The sequence below is a fragment of the Accipiter gentilis genome, chromosome 14, assembly GCF_929443795.1.
Source record: "Accipiter gentilis chromosome 14, bAccGen1.1, whole genome shotgun sequence".
In the NCBI taxonomy this organism is placed as follows: Eukaryota; Metazoa; Chordata; class Aves; order Accipitriformes; family Accipitridae; genus Astur; species Astur gentilis.
In genome coordinates, this window is record NC_064893.1 from 903,275 (window position 1) to 930,421 (window position 27,147).

General features: G+C 37.7%; 1 protein-coding gene across 5 annotated transcripts in view; it reads right to left on the reverse strand.

Annotated features, from left to right (window-relative positions):
* Positions 1–1,001: 1,001 nt before the first annotated feature.
* Positions 1,002–27,147, reverse strand: part of TCAIM (T cell activation inhibitor, mitochondrial) — a 30,348-nt gene continuing 4,202 nt past the window's right edge. For 2 of the 5 annotated variants that reach the window (XM_049816694.1, XM_049816693.1), the window contains 9 exons: positions 25,279–25,414; positions 24,572–24,725; positions 23,151–23,397; positions 21,483–21,605; positions 18,704–18,801; positions 16,003–16,094; positions 13,601–13,833; positions 12,842–12,973; positions 8,772–9,509 (listed from right to left, as the gene is read on the reverse strand). In XM_049816694.1, coding sequence (XP_049672651.1) covers positions 9,284–9,509; positions 12,842–12,973; positions 13,601–13,833; positions 16,003–16,094; positions 18,704–18,801; positions 21,483–21,605; positions 23,151–23,397; positions 24,572–24,725; positions 25,279–25,398 — 1,425 coding nt within the window. In that variant the 5' untranslated portion in view covers positions 25,399–25,414 and the 3' untranslated portion in view covers positions 8,772–9,283. Of the gene's footprint in view, positions 4,446–7,639; positions 7,703–8,771; positions 9,510–12,841; positions 12,974–13,600; positions 13,834–16,002; positions 16,095–18,703; positions 18,802–21,482; positions 21,606–23,150; positions 23,398–24,571; positions 24,726–25,278; positions 25,415–27,147 lie in introns of those variants that run through there. The other 3 variants (XR_007508100.1, XM_049816697.1, XM_049816695.1) reach the window with 3 other exon arrangements.

Consider the following 27,147-nt stretch of genomic DNA (forward strand, 5'->3'; position numbering starts at 1 on the left):
CCTACCTCTCCCTGTGCTCTGTCCTCCTGTTAGTAAAGTAAAATTACAGGAGAAAGCAAGCTCTACCGTCCAAAATAAGATGTTAAGGGAAAAAAAAAGATTCTCACAAAATCTGTGCATTTGACCTGTTCATAGCAGGAATTAAAAGTCTACAAAAAGAAATCCAGGACACTTAGTGCACTGTTGTTTGAACAGCCATTTCTGGATGCAAAGCATCCAACAGAGATTACAGAAACATAGAACTCCAATGCAATCCTTTAGGAATGGGGAAATGTTTTTAAAAAGATCAGCTGCGGTATAAATCAGAAACAGCTTCACTGAAGCCACGCAAGAGCTTGTCATCACAAAAGCGATAGCATTATAAGCATACATTTAACTTATGGTAACTCTGGTGTAATTCTCCACTGGGAACTTACTTCTGGAACAGTTAATGTAGTTTTTAAAGCTTACTTATGGCTAAGAGTATATGTTTAAGGAAATACAACAACCAAAAAGAAAATGAAATACTGCAACAAGTATTCACACAAGAGGTTACACTATTTTAACCACCCTGAATTCAACTCTGGTTTTCAAACGTGACATTTTCCCAGATACACCCTTCCCATAGAGCCTTGTACATTTGTGCAACTGTACATCTGGTGCACGAGGCAGAATGAGGCCCTTTCCCAGAGCATGGATGCAGCACTGGCAGCTCCATAATTAAGCAGTTTCTTTGAGGAGAACAGGTTTGCTTTAAAAAAAAAAAAGAAAAAAAAGAACTGGCAACAACTAGAAAAGTCCAAACCAGAATAATATCAAAGAGAACAACAGTAACTGGGAGTGCAAACTGCTGAGAAAACGGCTCTAGTGTACAAGTTACCCATACTAATGCTATGTAATTTGTGTGTTAAACTTTATTATGTTCACACACATGGTGATATATTAAAATTCTTGTTGGCAAAATGTCCATTGAAAATTAAATGATGCTTTAGCCTCACCACCAGGATTTCTCACAAACCAAGTCATGTTTGTAATAAACTTTATTAAATGCAATAAATTATTACACAGTTCAAAGGAGGAACCCAACAGGGAAATCATGTCCATTTCTGTTAAACTAAGTAGCAGAGCTTTGTTGCTGGCATTAGGAGAACAGCTTTGAGCTTCGCTAGAGATATGTTCTAGAAAATCCCCATAGTTCTTAATGAATAATTGAAGACAATATATAACTGAGATGCTTGTTTGCTACCTCCAGAGTTGGATCCTAGAGGACCATTAAATTAATTTTTAATAATGTATGCTATGGTTAGTTATGGGACACAAAATTTGACTCTAAATATGCTTATCATATAAAGAATAATCCCAAGGTTATAACCCGGGTAGCAGGAGGTTTACAATGACTAATAAAGCAGAAAGGGAAACATTAGGAGAGATTACAGCTACTCCAAATCATTTATGCCTCTTACCTAAAGACATATTCTATGACTTTAACAGTGCACCATGATAATAATGCTCAAATTCTCCAGCGCAGTTCTTCTCACTTCCAGTCAAGGTTTTTTTCCCCCCCAGAAGCTAGGAATTGTGCAGGCCTTTCAAGTGTGCAGGGTCTGTGCAAGAGCCTATCCATTTTAGTTATTGTCATACATGGTCAGTGAGGAGGCAATTTCTGCTTGTGCCTCAGGGTGATGTTGAAAATGTCTCACAAATTCATTATCCAAGAATAATTCAGTATAGTAAGCTGTCTGTAAAATAAATTTGTACAGAACAAAGTAATCATTAGGAAATCCAGCCCATTTTAAGTAATTGCTAACTGCACCTAGGCTTCCATTAATTGCTGCATAATAGTGTTTCACCTAGTATTAACTCTGTCCTCAAGAAAGGCTGGTTTATCTTTGGAATAAATGAACATTATAAAGGAAGGTAACAATGACAGAATGACAAAACCAGGACAAACTTTAAAGCAAGAAAGAACAGAGGAGTTAGCAAATATCCTGTGCCATAGATGACTCAGTATTTGTACAAAATCTCTACAGACTACCACCGAGATGAGCAACATGCTAGAACATATTTGAATGCAGGTAGAGTACATTTTGTAATGCTATGATGGAGCATGAGGGTTTAAGACACATAGCAACAGCCTGTACCCAGCGATGCTTTTATTTCATCAGAAGCAGAAAGCAGTTTTGGAAACCCTGGATTGTTATTGCTTGACAAACTCTGTCACCATCACCGCCAATGGTCCATGTTCACTCAAGGTGGAAAAGCCCAATGGCACAAGTGCTTGAGACAACAAATGAAGGAGATGAAGGAGGAAGACAGATGTGCTCAACACCAAATCCCTTCATGCTCTCTTACTAACCACTTTTGAACACAGGCATTTAGAATAAACCGGTCTGTCATTTGTACCTACCAAGAATAACCTGATGAAGGAGAAATTCAGGATATTCATACCTAGCCAGAATAACAGTCCTTTTCTCTGAAAGAAACTTCTAGTGCCAACCAGCCGCGCAGACACACTTACACTCACCATACAGCCTTATACAGCTTTACTTGGATGAGAGAGTATCTTTTCACAAGAGATTTTTCAAATTAAGATATAATTAAGTTTCAAGGCTTCTGAGAGAGAACTGTGAGCTGAGAAGGTCTGTTAGGACTTGTTGAAGACATCTGAAGATACCTGTAAAGGCAATAAGGTCTCCAAGGCTGCCACCCAGGTAGTGATATGCTATTGAATTATACCTAGAAATCTCAGTTGGAACCTGATCTTAAGATCAGCCATTAAGTGTTGGCCACAACAAACTACATTATGAAGGAGCTAGGCAAAAACTGTAAGCACCAAGCTGTGCAATCCTAAACCTTGTTGTTCCTTTCTGCATTTTTAGACCAGAGCATAAATTGTAGATGAAGTGTGGTTCTTGCCAGAAGATTACAGTTAACGGTTTCCATACCCAGCAAAGATGGAAAGAACCATACAGTAGCAAGAAAGAGATATATAATTTTAAGTCCTGATCTTGGCCAGGAGGGGTTCAGACCTGCAGGGCCTTCTGTCCCACCCACTTTTCACCATCTCAAAATAGAGATAGGGGATCTTGGGCTTCAGCACAGATTTCTGGCTAAAACCAGAATGCTTATACATCCCTCAGTTTACAGCACAGGTTGTTTTCCTTCCAAAGTCTGTCATACCAGGACAGCAAAGATCTGAGAAGTGAAGAAAACATTTGCAACCATACAGGCTTCTAAATTCTAATTAATTTGATTTTTTTTGGTGGTATTAAAGAGTGCAAGAGACCCATCTATTCCAGGCATCATACAACTACTGACCAAGACAAGATTCCCTGTTGCCAAAACCTTTGTGAACTGGTTAGTCGCATTTAGATGAACCCTTTGTGACCTTTGGAGAAAGGCCTCACAAGCTTGAAGACTAAACAGAGAGGAATATGCATCTGATCACGCAATACACCAACAGCCCTGTGTTTAAATATCACCTGGCTAGAGGGATTGTCCATACTGAAGACAGCATCATCATCCTCCAGGAATCTTCCCTTATTTGAAATGTGCAAAACTGCACCAGAGAATTGGCTTGTAACACCATGAGCTGCTACTCTCTCAACACTGCTGCAAAACCAGGTATCAGTTTCAGAAAGGCCATTCCTCAACTTGTTTTTGTGGAGGTTTTTTTGTTTGGTTGGTTTGGTTTTTTGGGTGTTTTTTCTTTTTTTTTTAAAATGAGCAGGGCTCCTCAGGCTACCCCACTGGAGAGGTTGCTGCAAACAGATGTCCTCCCCTGGGGCTGCAGGGGCAGTGCTGATGAAGACAGCATTGACTCACCCTTGGTAGCTCTGCTTCTCTGAGCCAATACTGCCTTTGCAGATCCCTGCTAGCAGGCTGAGCCCCAAATCATGCAGACTCTGTACAAGGCTGCCCTGGCTGCAGATCGGTGAGAGAAAGCAAATTAAAGTTAGATGTAGTGCTTATCTTTAAGTAATTTCTAGGAATTTTAGTTAAGTGTGAAATTGAGGGTTTTGCATTAAAATTTTTTTTTTGAGCATTGTGTGATTGTGTCGAAGTCAGAGCTCTATCTCTATGGACTGCTGGAAATCAATGCAAGTTGAAAACAGGTTACCTGTGCCCTTGAACTATAACACAAGTAGGATTCAAAAACTCAGTCTACAACTATGACCCACTGACTCAATGAACTTGAAACATCCCATTAAAAAAAACAACCCTGAACGAGAGGTTCCCAGGAACATGACAAACTGATGGGTAAAATAATGTGTGGGTTGGACAAAGCTCTATCAAAGAAACGCCTTGATCTTGAACTGTGGCCGACAGATCACAGAGGAGTCTTGAAGGAGGACATCAGGTTCTCATCCGATTGCTGCTTTTAGTAAATGGTCCCAGAATATCCCATTACAGAGAGAGGGTGCACACAGCTACCACAGGCATTAGCTGACTGCTCAACTATGCCCCTGTAACATATAAAAATCAAATGACAAAGCAGATGATTAAAGAGAAATAATAAAAAAAGAAATTAAAGCTGACTGGTATCTTAAGCTACATCAAATTCCCTTCTGTTCTCCTGAGCAGCTAGGTAGGGATGTTGGAACTAAATTAAGAAGAAAATTATAACCCTGCTCTTTTTATCTAAGCTCCATGTTAAACGCTATTTCAAATTGTCATTGCAGCCGTTACATTTGGTACAAACTCTGGCCACTCTTTTCCAAAATCTTATTCCCTGTTAAAATCCACGAGAAGTTTACAAGGAGCTTAAGCAGCTCTATTTAAGGCATGTCTGGGCAGTCTGTAGTTAGTACAGTCCACAGCATAGATAGGGCCAATTTAAATCTATGTTCTTTTGGCAAACATGTTAGGAAAAGCAAAAAAGGTTAAAAAAACCCTAAACATTTAAACTTGCTAAAATATGGAGCCACACAATAGCCAAAAGCTATGGAAATAGAAGATCACAGAAAAGACACTTTCAGAATATAAAAGCTGGCAAGAAATATTAAATTTCAGCTCTACTAAATAAAATATCTTCAAAAGCTTTTTTGAAGACATTACTGAGATCATAATCAATCAGTCTGGCTACTTAGACACACAGCGCCCCATCAGAGAATTTAGCAAAAATGAAGTACTAAATTATTCAGCATTTAAGCAATCATGTAAGGAATATGTAGCTGAAAAGGACAAACTGCAAAACAAGATTATTCTTCTGTTACTTCAGTATATACTGTAGTTTTAACAGGACCTTCCAGAGAGATATCTATACATTTTTTCCACGCACAGAATCGAGATCCCAGTTTTTAATCTTGTATTTGTAAGTCAAATCATTTTAGTATTTATATGCAACTGAAAAGCATGATCTCCATCTCTGAACTTTTTAAATTAACATTTTTACTGTATTTACAAGCTATGTTTTCTCCTTCTCAGCTAGGTTGCCATTTTTTTTTAAACTGCCCTGCTCTATTACAAATCTATATACTGTTAAGCTTATGAAGAAATATTAGGAAAGTCTCGTCTTTGGACACATGTACTACACACATATAGGACATGCATATGTCCAAGAAATCACACAGATAACTGTTCAGACAAATACTATATTCTCAGAATGACAAATTTAAATTAATAAGCTTTAGAATTTCACAGTTTCCTCAGGAAGTTTTTTTAGCTGTAAAGTACACAAACTAGAGGGGATTTATGCTCTCCATGAAAAGTTCTGATGAATTCTGGATATGCTTTGATACATCGGCTCCAATATTCCAGAAGATCTTCCCTTTTTAAGTCTTTCTCAAGATTCTTTATCAACATTTTGAATGTCTTACAAAACATGAATACAAGCCTATTAGTCCCTAGAGACTGTATCACAGCAGTTAACAGCCAAAAGAACAATGACAAAATGGGCACTATTTCACACAATTTCATACAATTTTCATATACAGCTCAAAGAATAAAAATCACATATCAAGCTACTAAAACACAGGCAGGAGCCCGTGGCACTGGAATTCATACAGAACTGATACTGTAAAAGATTATGCTGACACCTGACAAAATGGAAATTGCTGTTTTCCAATGCATGCATCTCAAGGTCACAGTATTAAACAGCATCAAAAATAACTCGTTAAGGTGATAAATTTTGTCTTGAGTCCCATCTCTTATTCTAGCATTGAATCTAGCATTGAATTTCCTTCTGGCAGCTGCACTAAAATACTAAACCATTCTCAGAGGCTGAATGACACGATCTGGCCATCACAGTTTATTGACTCATGACAGATGACCAGCACACATTTAGTCTTTGATCACTGGTAGAGATTCTTACTTATCTTTCAAATGTTCATTGCAAATTTCTAAACAGGACAAGAAAAACTCAAATCTAAGCCAAACAATAATGATTAAAACAGCAAGACATCAACTCTACCTAATTTAATATTAGGATTTGTTTTTAAGGAGAACATTTTTTGAAACTTCATACCAAGCATGTTTTCGGTTGTTGGCCCCAGAGCAAGCATGAATTCCGTACTGAATAAACTATAGTAGATGTTAATATTCATTCAAATCTATTTCTACAATGAGTTGATAGCACAGTCTGTTGAACAGAATTTGAGGTGTTCTGCACAGTTTAAAAACAGACAAAAGTTTCCATCATTGTCCATTTCCACCCTGCCATTGTGACAAAAGGACTTCAAAAATTCTAAAACCCTTTTATCCCCCCCCCCCCCCCCCCCCATCTCATTAAAAAGTTGGGAAGTAAAATGTAATTCTGACAGATTTAACCCATACACATCTACCTAAATGGACAATTCTCCATTATTTTTGGGACAGTCTTCAAAGTCAGTCAAACCTGTCAAAATGAATACCTACAACACAAACATTAAGTTTATCCATTTTTTTTTCCTGCTACTTTTCTAAATATGTTAAAAAATGTTGGGAGGCCCATATGTGTTTGTAAAGTCAACTCAACCATTCTGCAGTAAAACTAATTTACAGAAAATGCACTACAAAATAACTCTTAAGACCCAGACCTATACGCAACCTTAATTTTTATATTGCTTGACTTTTAAGCAGTTTTAAGAGATTTTGACATGCATCTCCTTCAGAACTCAGGAAAACAAACCCCAAAACCTAACAGAAAAGGAAAGAGCCACCCCCACAGCACCCGAGCTGACCAATTCTCTGGTGGGACAGCAGCAGGACTGGAACTCCATCTTATTGCACAGACCTGACACCCCAGCCTGGAGGTAACTGTCAGAAAAACAGACTGCTGTGCCACATTTTTGGGGGCTGACACATTTTGCCAGATGATTTTCGCTACTTCCCCTTAGAAGGAATGGTGAGAATCTTCAGATCTATCCCAGGCTGGAAACGTTTAACAGCAACTATTTTCACCGCTTCCACATTTAAACTCAGCCCTGTTCCCTCCTGCCTGCACTTGCCTACTGTGATCCACATTCCAAGTCAGGGTCTCCACTGCCCCATTTTACTTGCAGAAACATCCCATGCTCTATTTCATAAAGGCTCTTTACAGCTTATGTTTCCTCCTCCAGCCAGTTCTAGTCATCTTCTCTACGCCGCAAAGAGAAGGTCCTTAGGTCTAGTCACTGCTTTCTGCAGCATTAGCGTCAGTCCTTACAGAATTGTATCAGGCTCTTGATTTGAGTCTACTCACCTTCCCTCAGACTTTTTTTTTTATCTCCTCTACAAACTGGACAGCTGCTTCTTGTCTGAAGACCTGTAAGGAGTCATTCAATTCAAGCAGGGAAAAAAAAATTACTACACTCAGCTTGTATTCCTGAAGACATCCTACTTCCAAAGAGCTGTTACAGGGAATATTGCTGGGCTACAACTGACAGGACTGGATCACTTGCTTAGCACAACTGGGACACAGACAGTATCGTCAATGCCAGACGGAGTGATGGGAAGTAATGTGCAATGGAAGTTAACTACTTAGAAGAAATTATCAACTAATCTTCAGAACCTATACAGTAATTTGACTGAATTAAAGGCCTGAAAAAGTCACAGCTTTGTCTCAATGTTTTAAAACAGACATGTTTGAGATCACACGGGGGGGGGGTGGGGGGGGTGGGGGGGGGTGGGGGGGGAGGGGGGGGGGGGTGTTGTTTTACTTTGGCAACATAATAAACAACTTGACACCTAGCCTTTTAACAGGGGAAAACAGAGAACCACAACAATTTCCCTGCCTAATACAAATATAAATGCAAGGCAAGTAAGCATTTGACAACTTTTTTTTTTCTTTTTGCCAGTTGTGATAGGTGAATTCAGGTCCAGAAACATTAAGCAGTTGGTTCTTCTCCAAGGGTATTTTGCAAAGTAGTAAACCAAACACAAAATGCATCTTGGCATGTATTACAATGAAAAAGTGTTGAAATACATTCACACTTTAATTCATTTTTTTCAAGGAATAAAGTACCAGTAAAGATCCATGCATTTGCCTTACTGCAAACTCCTTGCTCTCACTGAGAAGTACTTACTCTTGTAGACAATCCCACACAAATCAATGCTTCTTCTTCCTCAGATGTCACATTAAACTACTCAGTTTCAAGTGTTGTGAATGCAATTTGCAACCTGTTATAGTGTAAAGAGGATTGTCTGTATTTATGGAGCAAATGCCGGAAAACAAAGAGAACAACATCTCCTTTAAAGTAACTGCAGACAGTACAACTGGCATATTTTGAAATTCTAAGGCAACAATATTGGACCAGCATATGAAACTCTACTGTAGAGACCAAGTTAATGAACCACTTACTTCTGCAAAGTAGAAATACTCTGATGTTTTTTCCTTTGTCTTTTTTTTTTTTTTTTTTTTTAATTCAGTAAGAGGTAGCAATATGAAATGCCAATATTGCCACCAGGTAACTCATGTACTCAACTTCTGCATTCAGTGAATCCCTTAAGATGACATGTAATGTCTGGTTTGAGTCGTACACTCTATTTAAGAAGATCTATCTGGCAATACCCATGTATATTAAAAATACACATGCACATTTTTGCAGACTTGCAATTTAATATATTTTTGTAATTCACTACAAAAATGCGGTTTCACAACTGCTACCATACACTGGGACTCCTACAGTAGTATGGAGAATGTACAGATATCTTTCCCAGAACTGGCAACACTGCGCATTGTGCAAATTGTCTAGGACTCTAATCTTTTTTGAGCAGCAGTTAGAAGAAAATTTGTGGGTTGAATACTGATATCAAAATACAGATTTAAATAATTTACTCTTAAAAACATTCATATTTATAGCCTCTTACAGAAAATAAACAATTCATCTGATTATCAGATATGTCCTCAGTTTTTCCAGTTCCAAGGTATACACAGGTCTCCATCCTGCAGCACAGAGTAGAAATGCGAAATACAAAGGTGCATGCCTTGTAGGTATGGCAACGATTCTTCTAGCAGTCGCTTACAACAATCTATCATCTGTGCACTGGAAACACTGGGTTCTTTATACAGCCGATCCAAAGAAAATTTTTCAGTGGAAGTATCAATTAGCTCTTTTTCTGTAATCATCATCCTAGCAAATGAAGACAACATACAGTGACAAAATTAGAACCTAATTTCTTAAAAAAATCCTTGAAATAAGTGTATTTGTAGGTTATATGCATGTAAACAGAGGGGCCACTTCATGTACAGCTATGGTACAGCTGAGATTTTTTGTGCAGGTTGATACCCATGTCCACCTCAGAGGCTAGACTGAATGAACATGCTTCCATGACTATGGGCAACAGCATGCCTACGCAGGGTCACATTTGATAGCCTGCACCATGACATTTTTTTGCCCACAAGGTAATGGGCAAAAATACTAAAATAATCCCATGAGGCTGCATTTTTACTGTAAGGGATGGAAGTACTTAAATAACCTTGGAAGTGTAAGCTTTAAGAATAAAACCCATGTTAGTAACTACTCTGTCTTCTTAACTAAGACCAGTACTCTGCATGTCATCAAAACCAACACGACAGGTACAGTCACCTGATGCATATGAAATGTGTTAATAACTTACTAATTGCAGGAAGTATATGGAATATTGAATTCATAGCTTGCAGATGATTTTTTCCATTCACCCCAGACAAAGAGTGGTAAGACACCACCTGACAAACTCAAACTACTCTGAAATAACATGTAGAATTAATTAAGAGTTACTGGAACTGTGGATCATCTGACGCAGACACAGTTCAGGTTCAGCAAGCCTTACTACCTCAGGCACTGTGTCACATTAACACAGCTGTACTTCTTCCAGAGCCAGCTTGGTAACAGAAATGGCACCATCGCTGCCCTACAACACAGACCCTGTGCTAAACAGGAGAAACTACAAAGCAGCAGCACATTTGCAGAGCCACTGGGATGTGAATCTGCCTGAGCTAAGCACGGACACACCTACTATTTGACTCAGGTAAAAACAGTACTGAAGGGCTCAACACCACTCTTTCCAGAGCTCCATATGGGATCTGCATGTTCTTGCATGGCACTACACTGTACTGGGGCACTCAGATTCCTCTACGAGAGCCCAGCCCAGCTCTGGCAGTCAGGGACTTAACCTGGAGCAAGCCTGTCCTCTCTACTGGTTGTATCCACACCACACTCCTGAGTACATTCTCTATTACCCGAGTGCCAAGCTTTCCTGTTCTGTGAAACCTCAGGCTCCCTTGAACAAAATAAATTTAGCTGCACATAGTGAGAACTGCAGGTTTATTTTTAGTCACTTCCACAACAAGGCTTACACCTCTATCACAATACAAAACCGATACTTTACAAACACAAGGGAAGGAGAAGTAGATTCATACTAAATCCTCCATTACCAGAAGACTGACATTATCCACACAGATAAGACAATTTTCTAGAGCAGCAGTGTTTGAACTCTCCAGTGCACCAGGTCATACAGAATTCCAGCTATGCTATGCTATTTACTGCATGTAAAACATTCATCTGCATGTGCAAAGTAAATCCAGTACATCTCAAAATATTTTCCTTTATCTCAGGGCCCCTTAACAACCACAGGAGGCTAAGGAAAATCAGAAGTACAGAATGGGTTCTGTTCAAAGCAGCATTACGTGGAAAAAGATTTTTCAGCTTCAATAAAAAGACAACTAAGGGCAAATATGACATAACCACAAAAAAACAAAAACTTGAGGTGATAAATACAGAATGACTGTTTTGTATTTTCTACAGCACAAGAGAATAACAGATGAAGTCATCAGGCCATGGGTCTATAAAAGAAAGGACACCTCTTCCCTCCTTCATGTACACACACTACATGTAATTCAACTGTGCAATTTGCTGCCATGGGATATTTTGGAGCCACAAAGTGTAAATCATCCCCCAAAATAATTGGGCTATTAAGAGGGGGGAAAAAAAAGAAGATCTATTGAACACTCTTAACATGAGCTAATGTTTCCAGCTTCAAATATTTTTGAGTGCAGCCAGTCAAACTGCAAAGGAGCACAGAATAAAAAAACCCACCACATTTTTTGCCCCATTCATACAGCCTTTCTGTAAGCTAATAGATGGTGGGGACAGACCTTCAATATGACCCAGCACAGTTGTTCTTTACTATTTTATACAAACCAGCACATTGTCCAACACACAACAGAAGAGCTGAGATACTTAGTTTGGGTCTTACATGCTTACAACACAGCTGCTTATACTGATGGGGGCTCCGCATTTTTCCTGGATAAGTGCCTTTATAATGTGGGGTAGTGTGAGGGTTTTTGGAGAGTGAGTTACACAGATGCAAATTGATACATTTGCTACAACATCCCTCTGTACTTCTACAGACAATACCTTCCCACCTGTCACGTATGGACAGCTACATAGAGAGCTATTCAGCAGTTAACTCATATGGCAAAAAGAAGAAAACCTAACTTCAAAGCTGGACTAAGGTTATAAAAAAATTCCAACAAACCTCCATGTTTTACCAAAGTCCACCTCCAAAATATATTCTCCCAAGTAACCAGGTCTTAACAGAGCTAAAACCATAAAGCCTTCAGTAAGACTCATGCCTAAAATAACCTTCACAAAAAATATCTGGATCTATACATCATGTACACATTCAAGACACTGTGATATTTCAACAATTCATTAAAAGCTTTCCCAAGCACAAAAATAAAACTTGCAGTAACAACCTCTAAAAGGACAGTAGCACCCAGTTACCTATCACAGTATTTTATTAAAAATAAAACCAGTATCTCTACCTTATGCTCTTAATCCTCAAAGACATATATAGCATAGAAGGTCAAGAAGAAATTGTACAGTTCTGATGGATATTGCAAGTCATGGACTTAAGTATGGTACTGTGATTTACCACTGTCATCTCTCTCATCTCACTCGCATCTGTGAAAGAGTACCAAAGAGGTATTTCTCTCATCATTCTACCCCTATTTTTTTTTTAAGTGCCAACTAGAAATAATAATTCTCTAGTTGGTCTCAGTTATTTTTAGTTTAGATTTTACTGGTTTTTTGTCACAATGTAAGTAACACTAATAGAAGTTTGTTGCTTTTCTTATTCAATAAAGTGGTCTCTTCCTTAAAAAACCCCCATCTCTCCTTTGGGGAAGTAATTGTAAAAAGATTATGTAATTTTGTCCTGTAGGCAAAGATCTTTTATTCCTGAATAAAGTACAACTGTTCCTACAAGGTGGAGGAGGGGTATTTTCTAACAACTGTGTTCACTAACACTGAAATTTTTAACTTAGTAAAGCCGATGAGTAAAGTTCTATTTTCTAAACAGAAGTTTTTTCCACCAAAAGAACATGAATACATTCTTCAGAGTTCTCCTCCTCCTCCAAATAAAACATATGACATGCAAAGATTTTCATGAGCTAAATGCATCGAGTCACAGGAATACTTACTCCTCCTTTCTTTTCAGATTCTCTCTTGCCTCCTGTGCTTTAGCAAAAATAAACCATTGAAGGGTTGCTGGATCACAGACCGTTGGGATTGTGAAGTGTCCAAATTCATGTAAGCTTGGTGCGTATCTGTCACTAATGAAACGATGGAAGCAAAAAACTAGGTATCTTTTTTTTAATGCTAGCATTTAGATGACTTACTTTCAGAATGAATTCTGAAGATAAAAGAACATCAATTAATCACAATCAGAATAATTGGTAAAAAATTAATCATGTTCAGATCATGAGAATAGAGAAGCATCATACATAAAGCTTTTTTAGAATTACATTTCAAAAGCAACTGTCAACAATACTCAAAAAATATAAACAGAAGCACCAACATACACCACTGAGTGTTGTTGACCTGACAGCACGAAACCTTTGATTTAACCCAGCACATTGTAAGATAAAGACAGAACTGAGTCTAACTTGCATGAAATAAGCAGGATTTTCTTCAGTCTGATTCCTTCTTAACCCATAAAAAGGTGCTTAAAATCTTTAGAAACAAAAAAAACTTTGACATAATGAAAATCCAAGAAAATATTAGTTTTCTTCTTAGTGAAAGCAATAATCAGTGTAACGAAACCCCCCAAAAACTAAAAAAACCAAACAAACCCCAAACCAAAACAAAAAAAAAAGCCCAACCAAAACACTAAAAAACCCCAAAACAAAACAAAAGGAGTAAAAGCTCTAAAAGAAGAAACCTTTCCTGCAAATACCTACCTTTCCAGAATCATTTGCAAGCCTCGCAGACTGCGAGGATGAAAAGGTAGTCTACTGTCACGCAATTTATTATAGAAAGAGTCCAGAGTCTCGTAGTACTCTTCCAGAGTCAACAGGGGTTGCAGTTCTTCAATATATATTACTTGTATGCCTCCCAGAAGTTGGCTTATCCGATCTTCCAAGAACAGCAGCCTTTTTTGAAGTTTATAATAATTTGGCAATCTCTCAAAAATCTGTGCACACACACAAACATTTCTTATGTTACATAAAACTTAAAGAAATGAAAAAAATAACAAGCAGCTATAAGAGAAGAGACACTTAGCAATGCAAACATGGAACCCAAGGGGAAAAATAAAATTGAATACCAAAAATCAGAAATACCAAGTATATATATTTTGGGGCAAGATATAATAGTATTTTCAGTATTTATACTATAAAGGCACCAAAAGGCTGTAACAAGATTGATGGATGTCCTCTTTTCCCTATATATCCAGAAATTAATAGTCCCAGATTAAAAAAAAAAGTAAAAAAAATCCGACATCTACATAAAAAGTTTATCACCAGTTTGCCAGCCTAATTTATACCAATTCTCAAAAAAGAGAAGTCTCTGTTCCTGGAACTAGTTCTTTCCAAGGGTTTGGATGATAACCTAGCTCATCCTGAGTCTGAAGGGAGAGGAGAAAGGAGGAAGGTACCAGATCCCTAATTTACAAAACCTATACCAGAAAAGGTTAAAAAATGATCAGACTTGTGAGTTGAGACACAGAAGGTATTGACAGGGAGATGGCTGGAACAAGGTAACAAGTGAAAGAGGAAAGTCTGTAGTAATAGTCACTGTTTACCATCTACCCAGTTATTACTAGAACACGGTTTTCCATACAAAAAAGTACTGCTGCTGGAACAAGCCAAGTGAAATCAGAATAATCTCTTCAGAAATCCAAGACAGTAGTAGAATCAGAGCAGCTTTTGGCACAATAAAATCCATTGGTTCAGCATTTCCATTTATTATAGAGAAAAATGGCAAAAATCCTCTAAATACTGTGCCTCTGACCAAGCATTCTGCAGCCTGACTTGGACACTAAGCTACTGCTTCCTTTTTCTATGAGAAACAAAAGTACTAGCACTTAGGACTGCTTTCTAAAATGGGTTAGAACTGGGAAAAAAATTCTGCTCTCTAAAAAAACCAAGTGGCTAACCAATCTCATTAATATTTTCAGAGTTTTTCTGTGTGCCACTTAACATAATCTTCGGTGCATTTTAAAATAAAACGCCCCTGACTTCAGGTTTAAATACCTCTCCTCTGTCTTCAAAAGCAAATACCATCACCACAACGAACTCTACACATTGTTCCATTTGCACAAAGTATCCTTTCAGAAAACCCCTTGGCAAAAGCTAGAAAGAGGCAGCATTTCTCTTTTCAAGGAACTAAGTGGGTTTTTTAGTATTAATCAGAAGTACAGTTTTACTCTAATGACTAGCAACGCTTGCAAATCTGAGAATAGAAAGTTTTGCGTTAAATTCTAGTTTCTCAGTTTAAGTTCTTTGTAAATCATTCACATTAACAAATCACATTTTGTATTCTGCCTCAGTGAAACATATATAGCAGAAAGATTTGGATTGAGTGCTAAATTTTTGTATTATTAACTGATTGGAATATAGAATATTATGATATTCCAGCTATATTCCCAACTATGAAATTCCACTGATATTTCCTTTATAAAGAAATCTTTTTTTGATAGAACTATCAATAACATTTCAGTAACCAAGATTCAAGAAAACTTCCTTAAGTGACATGCTGATATTGCTATATACTGTGTGGTTCTTTGCATATAATACTTTATCATTCAGGATGCCAGAAAGCTTGTCAACTCCAAACTTTACACAAACAGCAGCAGAATTTGCATAGTCACTAAATATGAATTTCTGCAACATCCATGTTATCTGCCTAAAAGAACAAAGTGGAGTGACAGGGTTGGTTAGCAGCCATTGACTGAAATGACCACTTCACAACTCCCTTTTTGTCCCATTTTTACAAAAAAGCTGAATAAAACTCATAAATTCTTCATGGGAATGAGCTCTTTATGGATAATGAAATATTCTGCCAGTGCTCATTGCATAGACTGGAACACTGCATAACAAATTAGTTTTCTTTGTATCTAATCAGGGGTAGGACTGATTTGCTAGTGAAAGCAGCAGTAAAGAACTGACAAAGATTGTTGTTAGGAACAGTGTATCACAGTATTAAATTTAGAATGCAATGTACACAGTTATGCTAAATATAGCAGCTATGTGTTTGCTTTAAACTACTCATCAGTCATCTGCATCAATTAATATTTTGATTATAGTTTGAAAAAGGATGTCATGAACAAGAGGCATTATCATTTACTTTGAAATCTTCTTACTTTGGTCCAGTGATGGTGAACATCCATGGTCCCCAGCATTATGTGGCCTGCTGCACTCATACCTGAACGGTCTGTAAATACCACCGTGCGTCCTAAAGGTAAAACAAAGCTCTCTACTAATCTGGGTTACTGCAATTATTCCCACAATTATTTTAGGCTGAACTATGCTACTAACGTCACAAGCAACACACTTCTGCAGCACAAACACACAAGTAGGTGTTTTCATTGTTCTCAAAATTTGCAAGAGTTATTCTTGAAAACTCCAAGAATTTTTTTTCATACAAACCTTACCTAGCATTTGCCTTCTCCTTGTTTAAACTTGATAGATTTTTATTTAACTGGACTTTTTTCTTACAAAGGCTACTTTTAAAATAGGAGAAAATCTCAGCAGACAGCATATTCAAAGAACCTGTACAAATCACATATACAATAGGAAATATATGCTATATGCTTAAAGTATGTATCAGTAAGGTAAAGGTTGGTCAAAGAACTATTAGCACAGCCATTCAACACTACTTACACAGAACTCTGCAACACACAAGCTGTGATAAACACTTTCACATTAGGTTTTTGCTCTTTTTTAAAAGAAATAGAGACAACATAATAGGATAACACTAGGTTTACTTTTGGGGGGACAAATCAGTTTTGAGTCCAAGTATGGGTTTTAAAATTAAGTACAAAGATTCTCCAGAATTCTTTGGGGTAAAAGCACAGGCAACTATTTATTAAAATAAGCTTCCACAAAAGTCTTCAGTGTGGTGTATTAAACTACAAGACAAGGCTTAAACAGAAGCTCTCGCTCTCAGAAATCTTCTCCAAAATCCTTAAGAAACAGTGTATTGGGTTTGTGTGGTGGGGTTTTGGTAGTGGGGGAGGGGCTGCAGGGGTGGGTCCTGTAAGAAGCTGCTAGAAGTTTCCCCAGCTCCAAGTCAGACCTGCCTCTGGCCAAGGCCGAGCCCATCAGCAACACTGGTAGTGCCTCTGGGATAACAGATTTAAGAAGGGAAACCTGCAGCAGAGAGGGAAGTGGGATGTGAGAGAAACCCCTGTGCAGACAGCAAGGTCAGTGAAGAACGAGGAGGAGGAGTTGTGCCGGAGGAGGGGATGCCTCTGCAGCCCATGGTGAGACGGCAGGCTGTCCCCCCCCAGCCCATGGAGGGGAGCAGGGGAGCAGATGCCCACCCGCAGCCCAGGGAGGGCCCCGAAGATGACCATGATCCACGGGAAAGTCTGCATTGGAGCAGTCTGCGCCTGAAGAACAGCAGCCTGCAGGAAGGACCCACGCTGGAGCAGTTCGTGAAGAACTGCAGCCCGTGGGAAGGACCCATGCAGGAAAAGTTCATGGAGGACTATCTCCCATGGGAGAGACCCCACGCTGGAACAGGGGAAGAGTGAGGAGTCCCCCTGAGGAGGAAGGAGCAGCAGAGACAACGTGTGATGAACTGACCCCAACCCCCATTCCCTGTCCCCCTGCACTGCTAGGGAGAGGAGGGAGAGAAACTGGGAGACGAGTTGATCCGGGAAGGAGGGAGATGTGGGGGGGGAAGGTGTTTTAAGCTTTGGTTTTACTTCTCATCATCCTGTTTTGATTTGATTGGTAACAAATTGATTTTGTCATTTTTTTCCCCAAGTCGAGTCTGGTTTTTGCCCATGACCATAACTGGTGAGTGATCCCTCCATGTCCTTGTCTCAACCCACCAGCTTTTCTTTGTATTTTCTTCTCCTCATTCCACCGGGGCCAGAGGGGGGAGTGAGCAAGCGGCTTCCTGGTGCTTTGTTACCAGCTGAGCTTAAACCACGACAGAGGGCAACGCTGACTTTAAGGAATCTAGTCCATCCTTGTACCCCAAGGCAAGACCAACTGTACCTGTGTAATTACTGACAGGTATTTGTCCAGTATATTATTGAGGATTTTCAAAGATGGAGAATACAACAAGTTCACAAAACAGACTTCTCTAGCACTTTTAAGTCCTTGGTGTGCTTAGGTAAAGAAACTAATTTGAAACTTAATCCAATTTATAATTATATACTATTTATTGTCCTATCCCCTATTGTTGTTTGACAAATGATTACATTAACCCTCAAATGAAAGCTGCTCAAAACTAAGTATCTGCAGAAGGGCATAAAATGTGGAGTTACAATTAGAGCAAAGAGGTCAAATAGCTGTATGAGAAGAATGGTAGATCAGGTCTACAGATTATTTAATTTTTTCCTGAGAAAATACAGACTTTAATACAGGTACTTTATGGAACATCATGATAAGAGAAGACAATACGATTTTAAAAGTATTCTAGCAAGCCCTCCTTATACTGGCTCTTTAGAGAGCTACTCGCATTTTTGGCTTAAATCTACCATGGGTAACATTCCATTGCTACCTCTACCCTTTCAGAGATTCAGTATGGATTTTTTACTTTCATTCTTAGTACTAAGTCTAGCACCTTCAACTCACTCAGTTTGCACCTATTAAGAAGTAAAATAGAGACCAAGTGTAGCAAATACACTATAAGGAAATGTCACTTTAAAAAATACCCAGTAGCTTAAAATGTAAGTTCTCACCAGCTTTTCAGTAGCCTAGCCGGTTTGTTTTTGCAGTTATCAAAAGCATTCATGAAAAGAGTGAGAGCTCCCTTCTCACAGAATACTCATGCTCATCTTTGAATCAATACCATATTAGGATATAAGAAACAAGCAACAGAAATACCTTTAACATTCTTTAATACTTCAGGTCTCTGCTGGACTAAGCGACCTAGACTGTGTAGTTGGCTGCAGCGGTGAGCAATACCCCAGCTTCTCTGCCACCTAAATGAAAATATAGTTGAAAGCATTTCATTCCCAACATTATTAAAAAAAAAATAAATCACAGAAGTTGAGATGCAGCTGAAAGCCTTAACACAAACAACTCAAAATAGCAATCCAACAGTAATAAAAGCAAAAGCCTACTGAAAAGATGTCATATGCTATTTAAACAGATAAAAGCCTAAATAAAATGTCAGTCTTTCTTAGAGTGCCAAAAAAAAAAAAAAGGAATAAAACCAGATATAGGAAAAATAAATGTAAAACCTAGTAGACAGAACAGAACTTGCAAATCTCTCCCCAAATAAGGAGGTTAGTAAGTAAATCACAAGACAACCCAGTATTTTGTTCAGTCACGTGGCACGCAGTTTCTGTCTGTACACTGTGTAATGTTTGTCTAGAGGAGCAAATACTGTATATAAGGACATTGCCTCTTCCCCCCCCCCCCCCCTTTCTCCTTTGAGTTCCAAGCCCAAAACATTATTATGATTCTAGTGGTAAGTTGCTATATATATATTTTCATATTTCACAGTGGAGTAATTTTTGTTAAACCATACAGGAGCCAGGTGTTAGTTACACTGGTGACTGTAATAAACATAGTTTTGACATCTCTTCCATCACAGACAGATCAGACAAACTCCTAACTAAATTTCTAAAAGCATTTAAAGTGTAAAGTTGTCCCAGTGTATTGAAAAACTGCATCCTTTTACCAGCTTCTAGCTCATCTAAAACTGTCTCAAAATGGGAAGTTACCCTTCCCTCATTGTACTGGGTCTCTCTGGGATGGCGTTATTTTTCCTCACAGCACCCCTGTGTTTTGTATTTTTTACTAAAACATTGTTGAAGACACACCACTGTTTTGGCTATTGTGCAGTGCTGACACAGTGTCTAGGTTTTTGCTTTTTCTTCCCACTCTGCCCCCCTCGATCAGTGAGTAAGCTGGGGTGGGCAAGAAGCTGGGAGGGGACACAGTCAGAACAGTTGACTCCAACTCACCAAGGAATATTCCAGACCATATGATGTCATCCTCATCAATAAATGCTCAGGGAAAGGAGGAGGAAAGGGGGACCTTCATAGTTATGGCATTTGTCTCCCCAAGCAAGCATTACACATACTGAGGTCCTGCTTTCCAGAAGGGGCTAAACAACTGCCTGCTGATGGGGAGTAGAGGATGAATGCCTCCTTCTGCTTTGCTTGAATGCACAGCTTTGCTTCACTTCACCTATTGAACTTCTAACTTGATCCATGAGTTTTCTTGCTTTTGCTCTTCCTATTCTCTTCCTCCCATATCACTGGGGGTGCATGAGGGAGCAGCTGCGTGGGTACTTCGCTGCTAGCTGGGGTCAACCCACATGATCTCATTTAGGGAAACCTAACTGGCAAAACCCCACTCTTTGGGATGCAGAGAATAGGTACTATGCCACAGCACTTATGAGGCAATTCCATCTATTCTAATGCAAGTCATTCTAATAGCTATTTACTGTTACCTAGCAGTATCACTTTGCTTTCAGTAGCACCAGACAGGAATGTAAAAAGGTGGCTTATAGATCCTACCTTCTCTTCAACTGTCCTAAACTTAGCAATGGAATAAAGCCAATGACCCTGCTATTTTTTCAAACCTCTGTGAACACTAGCATTAGGCTGCAGGATCACAAGCAGTAGTTTCTGATTAAGATACTTGCTTGTCAGATTTCTGACACTCACATTCTTTTCTGAATTATGACAATATAACTCTTGGAAGGTTAATAACTCCTCATGGAATGCAATAGTTTTAGTGTATTTTAAAACAACAAACTACAAGAAAATTAAATAAAAGCCAGGAATAAAACCAAATCTACACATGTAATACTGAAGACTGTTTCAGAAACTTAAAACCCCCACCAAAGCACAGTTGCAGAAGATTAGAAATCGTGTTCAAAAAACCTGGTATCAGCTTAAAGGAAGCTGGGGTCTTTTAGAGTGAAAGGAACAAAAGCATGACTTCAGAAGCTCCAACTCTCTCTTTCCTGGTTAAAAGAAGAACTGAACAGACTAGCCCTTGAAATAATCCTCAAAGTTTATTTTTCCATTGTTGAATACTCTCACTGCCATTTCCCATCCTGAATAACCCACTTCAGAATGTCCTCATTCAAAAGCACAAAATTTAAAAAAGAATCATAAATTATTTTCTGGAAAATATTCTGACAAATCAAGATTACCAACTGTACTCAGTCCCTTCAAGCAAACAAATATCCGTCTCCTCTGGAGTATGGGAAACAAGACAATAGAAAACCCAACATTTTTATTAAGCCTTCACAGGATGTCATCATGTACCATGCACAAAGTTGCATTTCATTGCCAATCCAGTTATCTTTGTAGACATTCACCTGAATTCAAGAAGAACAATTTTATCCAGCAAAACACCCAAACTAATGCATACACACACATCCCATTTCAAGTGCTTATGTGTTTGCCTCAACTGGAGCCTATGTTATCAGTTACAAATACCAGGTCTTTTTAAGCAAATTGTAACAGGAAACTTTTGCCCCAATAGAATTCATCTAGAAAAATAGTGCAATAACACTTTTACATATATGAAACGTAGCTGTTTTGCTGGAATAAGCCTTTAAAGCTCACGGTGTAGTATTACACAACACTTCCTTGCTTTGACTGTCTTAATGCTAAGTCCAACTGATCTAATTTATTACCTGATATCTGAGAGCTCAAGTTGATGAGAGAGTTCAAATTTTAAACGTTCTAGTTCTTTTCTAAGTGGCAAACTCTTTTTCAGCTTTTTTACCGCACTTGCTTCATTATCATCTAGCCAGGATCTGAAAGAAGAGGAGAAAAAACCCCAACAGTAGAGGCATGATGTATTATTATCTTTCACATAAGTACAGCTAACTGAATTCTTACTGTTAACATTAATGTTTTATGTCAAATTACCAGGTAAAGGCATGTTTTAAAAGTAGAGGACATAAACTGAAATTGCTAAATGCAAGATATCGACAAAGGAAAATCTAGCACTTAATGTCTTTGAGGGGGACTAGGGAATCAAATCAAGCCAAAAGACACTGGCAGTGTTACAACTGTAAGACTTAGAGATGTGAAAGGTATAGAGCAGCAGATCAGTGTGATTTAGGGGGGCAGCTTCGGAGAACGTAGTGCTTTAGTAAAAGAAGTTCCCATACATATGCCTTTAAAAACCAACAAAAACCAAACAACCAAAGTCATCATAGTAGACTATCAAATAAGGGAGGTGGTACCAAAGGGCTAAGTTAGGTAACTCTTACAGAGCTGGAATGAACATAGATTAAGCAGGTCAAAGTTTTACAGTTCTTTTGTCAATAATCAGGCAAACATGACTCATGTAGTATGTCTAAAATTTTCAATAAACAGGATCACTCTATTTCTAGGAAAAAGCTACTCTAAGAGATTTAGCCTTTGTTCATGGCATAAACTTATTTTCATACTCTTTGTTTTTACAAACAAGTACTTCCATTCTCATACTGTATTCTAAGCAAAACAATTTGAAGTCAGAAGCAAAAAGAGAGGCCCATTGCCAAACAGCTAGGTATTAAAACCAGACTGTTAATATGCAACTGTTAATGGCACTTCTTGTAAATGTGTAAAAATAAGTAAAAATATTCTCCAGTACGTTAAATCTCAGTTAAGCGTTTTACAGTAGCATATAGTATAGTAGTTTTATTTGAGAGGTGCTAGGCAGGATGAGGGGTATTCTTTGCTCCTAAGATACCACCACAGCTCTGCGTTTATTTCAAATGGCACCTAATCCTCATTGTCACAAAAAAAATTTTTCAAGGCAGTATTTTACACCCTTCCCCAAAATGAGCACATACAGATTTCATAAACAACCAACTTCTTATACACAACATGCTGCATTTAATGCAAGTACAGTGTTTATAATTGTGTCAATTTATTAGGGTTGGTATGCTGAACAACAAATCAGAGGCACAACACTAAGACATCTGGCAAATTAAAACATTCTAACCTTAGTTTTCATGTATTATCTCCCACCCCCAACAGAATATGATAATGAAATACTAACAATAAAGTTAATAGTTTTGTGTTACAGAAGTCCTGTAAGAGGTAAGGAGCTATTTGGAGCAAGAAAAACTAGATTGACCAAACGTGAATGCTGGGCAAAGAGACAAGAATGCCTCAGCTTAGCTGGTACCATAGTTATCCCAGGAGCTCATTTGAAATCTCTCCAATTATAAAAAGCATGACAGAATTACATGTCAGACAAAGTTTTGTATTGTTCAGAATGTTTATTGATTGCCTTTCAAAAACTCAGCATTAGAATAAGACCAATTTAGGTTACAAAACACCAGTTAAATAAAAGCCTTACATACATTAAAGTTGTTTCCACTCTCTGGGCTTGTTCTAGTTCCTCCTCAGGATCCTTGAATCCAGTAAATGAATAGTAAGTCTTATCCCATTTGATAGGTCTGTTCACTGCGCTTTTTGCTTCCTTGTGGGTCTGAGAGTTCACATTCAAACTCTGAATATGCTCCGTGGATAAACTGCAGGAGTTGAGAATATCTAATACTGTGCTCAGGAGATCCCTAGTATGTAATGTAAAACTGACTGCTCGAAACCCTATAAAATACAAGTCCCACACAATTAGTATTATTTAAAATGCATTTACATTTCTCTCATCTTACAAGAACCCAAACAAGGCGTACCTAGCTGGAAATTAAGATATTGTAATTTCAACACTCACTACAAAATTCACGTGCAGTTTAACTTTTAAAACTGTTATGTGTCCAAAAATATAAACAGAGCTGTTTTAAATATCTGAATCATTGGACAAACTGGAAACCTACCTACAGATGCAGTGTAACCGAAAAAAGGATGCTTTTGCTTTAGCAGTGGCAATTTTGTTCAACGCCTCTAAAAAATTCACATCATTACTGATCATGTTGGATATAATTTACTGTAGAAACGCAGTACTACAACAGCTCTTCACAGGCTATGAACAGAACAAACCATTACACTTGCACACCACCTAAAACTAAGTCCCATCACTTAGCTATCAGGCCTAACTGCCCCATTAGAAACCAAGCAAGTATCAGACTCAACAGCAGAACACAGCTGCCAGTCCAACTGTTATTTTAAGTAGACTGGACATAATGCTACTATTTTCTTGAAAAACAGTATGATTTTGTTTTCTAGCACTAGGGTCCCTCAATTTTCTCAAGCATTTTGACTAGCAGGATATAGAACATAAAACTCATCTGTTAGATAAGGCATATTGGTACACCAGAGACGAATACGTAGAATAAAATTAATCAAACCAAATATTCCAAGCTTGGCAATATTTTCTGTAGTCTCAAGGCTAAGAGACAATGCGGTAAATTGAAGTTCCAGATATTATATAACTTCTGCTTCCAGACTAAATTCCTACTAATGCTACAATCCCCCTGACATTGTGTACTGCACATTATCTGCAGTGAAAACAAGGACCCAGCTGTTGTTCCAGTTAAAGATGACAACAGTATCAAAAGCAGAAAAATTATCAATTATATCAACCTATGTTTTTTACTGCCTCATACTGTAACTTGACCTCAACTTTGTTATTTCTCATTCTTTCAATACTTTTTAAAGCTTAAGATGTTTAATTACTTGGGAAGGTCCTGTCTGACCTAATACATATTTTCATGGATTGAGAGGATTTTATTCAGTTGAAAAGTCATTATGACTGCACAAGGCCAAGTACTGGTCTGAAAGAATTTAAATACAGAAAGATACATTCTGCACAATATAAAAGCACCTGAAGCACTGAAGGATTCTTGAACATTAGAAGAGTTTGGTTCTCTTTCTCTTACATAAAAAGTAAGCTGAGTTGGCTTAAAGGAGCGAAATCCTGGTTTCTGTAGATTCTCCAAGTAGCCATTTAACCTCTTCAGAGAGTTTTCATTTACTTCCTGTTTAAAAAAAGAAAAACCCGAAACATTACAGATGATTAATTTGGCCATTTTTCATCTAAACCTTTTTAATCTTACATGCAGAATTAGTTTTTACAAACTGCCGACTGCTTTTAACAAGTAGTGATATAGTTCATATTCTCAGTGTAAATGAATAATTATCTTGCATGAATAAATTCTATGATGTACATACTTGTACATTCCTGTACGTTCCAAAACACCACTTTTAAGGCTTTCAAGCTTAAAGAAATCCATTCATTCAAATATAATGCACAGCATTTCAATGTGATAAAGCAAGTAATATGTATTATAAATTAGTCTGGAAGGATTCAGTATTTTCTTTTTAACAAACAGAAAATATGACTAATAAATAATGGATGTTTAAGAGACCTATCCTTGTTAAAAATAAAGAAAGTGTGTATTTTTGTCCTCTGGTAACAACCATATTCAATTCTAATATTACTTTTTTTTAACATGACAGCAGGAAAACTAGAAAATTTCCATCCTTGATATAGGACACACTTACAAAGAAAGCATACTAAAAGATTTTTACCCTTTCTTTGGGATGCTGGCCAAAGAAATCTGGATGCACAGCAAAATAGAAAGGTCTGAGAGCATGGATGGCATCAGCTCCTGACAAAGTTCTTGACTGAAGAATGCACTGTAGCAACATCTTCTCCAGACATAACCTAATAAAGTAATAAAATGTTTATGTATGATGCAACCAATCAAGTGACAAACTGATATAAATTACTTTAGAATATGACAGAATGGAGTAAACATTCACAGTTGCAAGTATAATCATTTAAAACTGGTATTAGAAGTCTGAGTTCTGGATTTTTCCCCTTGACACTCACAGAGCAAATCCAACAGGTTCGAGAGATGGTGGATGCTAACAGCTGATTAAAGACATGTAAATAAGTACAATAACTTTTCCCTCTACTTTCTCAAAGCAGGCTCAAATAAAAATTCTCCACTCAAGTAGTTCGAACGATGAAGACTGGCTTTAGTGTTATTTTTTGTAGCTATTGCCGAAGCTGCTCTTAAAAGCCAACTCTTACATACTTTTTGAACCTTCAAGTTAAAAAGCCAAACCCACTATTTTTCAAGCAATGCCAAAAGAATAGTAAATTTTACCCAGGAATAATAATCACCATTCAATCAAACGAAGCTCTGCATTAGTCTCTGAGTTCCACATACTTGTGTCCATTTAAAAAAAACCAAACCAACAACCTACTTTCCCAAACATACTCTTTTATAGAAGGTATCAAGTAAAAAAACAGTATGTTTTTGCCCTTTGATCTTCACTGAAATAGAAGAAAACAAGGACTAAAAGAAATTTCAGTGGTGGGAAAAGAAGATTGTTTAACCTAAGATCAGAAGGAAAAGTTAAGTTGAAGAAGTTCTAGGAAGTTCAGAAAGTACAAAGATTGAATACCTCCAATTACACATAAATTAAACTACAGTTCTGCAATGAGCACACTTGTGTAACAGAAGACCAAAATGGAAGGAAAAACAAGTTCTGAATTAAAGACCACCACAATTTCCTGCCATAGCTCAAAGCTGATATTCAGGTTAGCAAACTGATTACCAAGAGACAGTATATATAAAAGCAGCAAGAAAATGTGAATTGGTAAATATCTAATAATAGATTTCTCCTTCAGCTGGTTTCACAGGCTAACAAATTCAATGGGCCAACCATTCTCTCTGTGATTAATGTTCATTTTAGTTAGCAACTCAGAAGGGTAGGGATTCTGCTCTGTTAAGCAATACAATGCTGTTTCACTCCTCACAGTATCATTCAAACTGTGAGCCCCAAATAAGAAAATATATGGCAGATTGAGGCAAAGCTGCTTCCAATTCACTAATAGCTTTATTAATAATAGCAAGCAAGACTGTTTTACAAAGCTATTTGTTCAGCATCCTAGACCAAATAATTGTCCTGGACACAGAAACATGTGACACTATTTCCTGGATGCTTTCATTAATTAAAAAGAAAAAAAAACCCCCCGAATTTCTGCTCAGACAATAAGCAATATTTTTCATTTTGGCAAATGGTAGGGTAAATGATGACAACTGAGTTGTCAAGCAGATGCAATGACCCTTACTTTACCTTTCTTCCTGTCAACCTTTCCAGCTCTTCAATTAGAAACATGAAAGCAGTTAAAGCTAATGCATTCTGCCTAAGAAGTGGGCAAATATTTAATTAGTAGGTCTTAAAAGTAAGCTTGCTGAAAACAGGATAAGTTTTCATAGAAAAGTGGGATGGAAGACTTGCAATGGAAGATGACTGATGAAATTTCAAACTGTTATGACTAAAAACAATTTTCATGTGCATTAATTAAATGGAGGATTAAAAAAACATAAAATGTATTACTGGCAAACACTTCTACCTCCTTGCTGGCTGCACCTCAGAAAGACT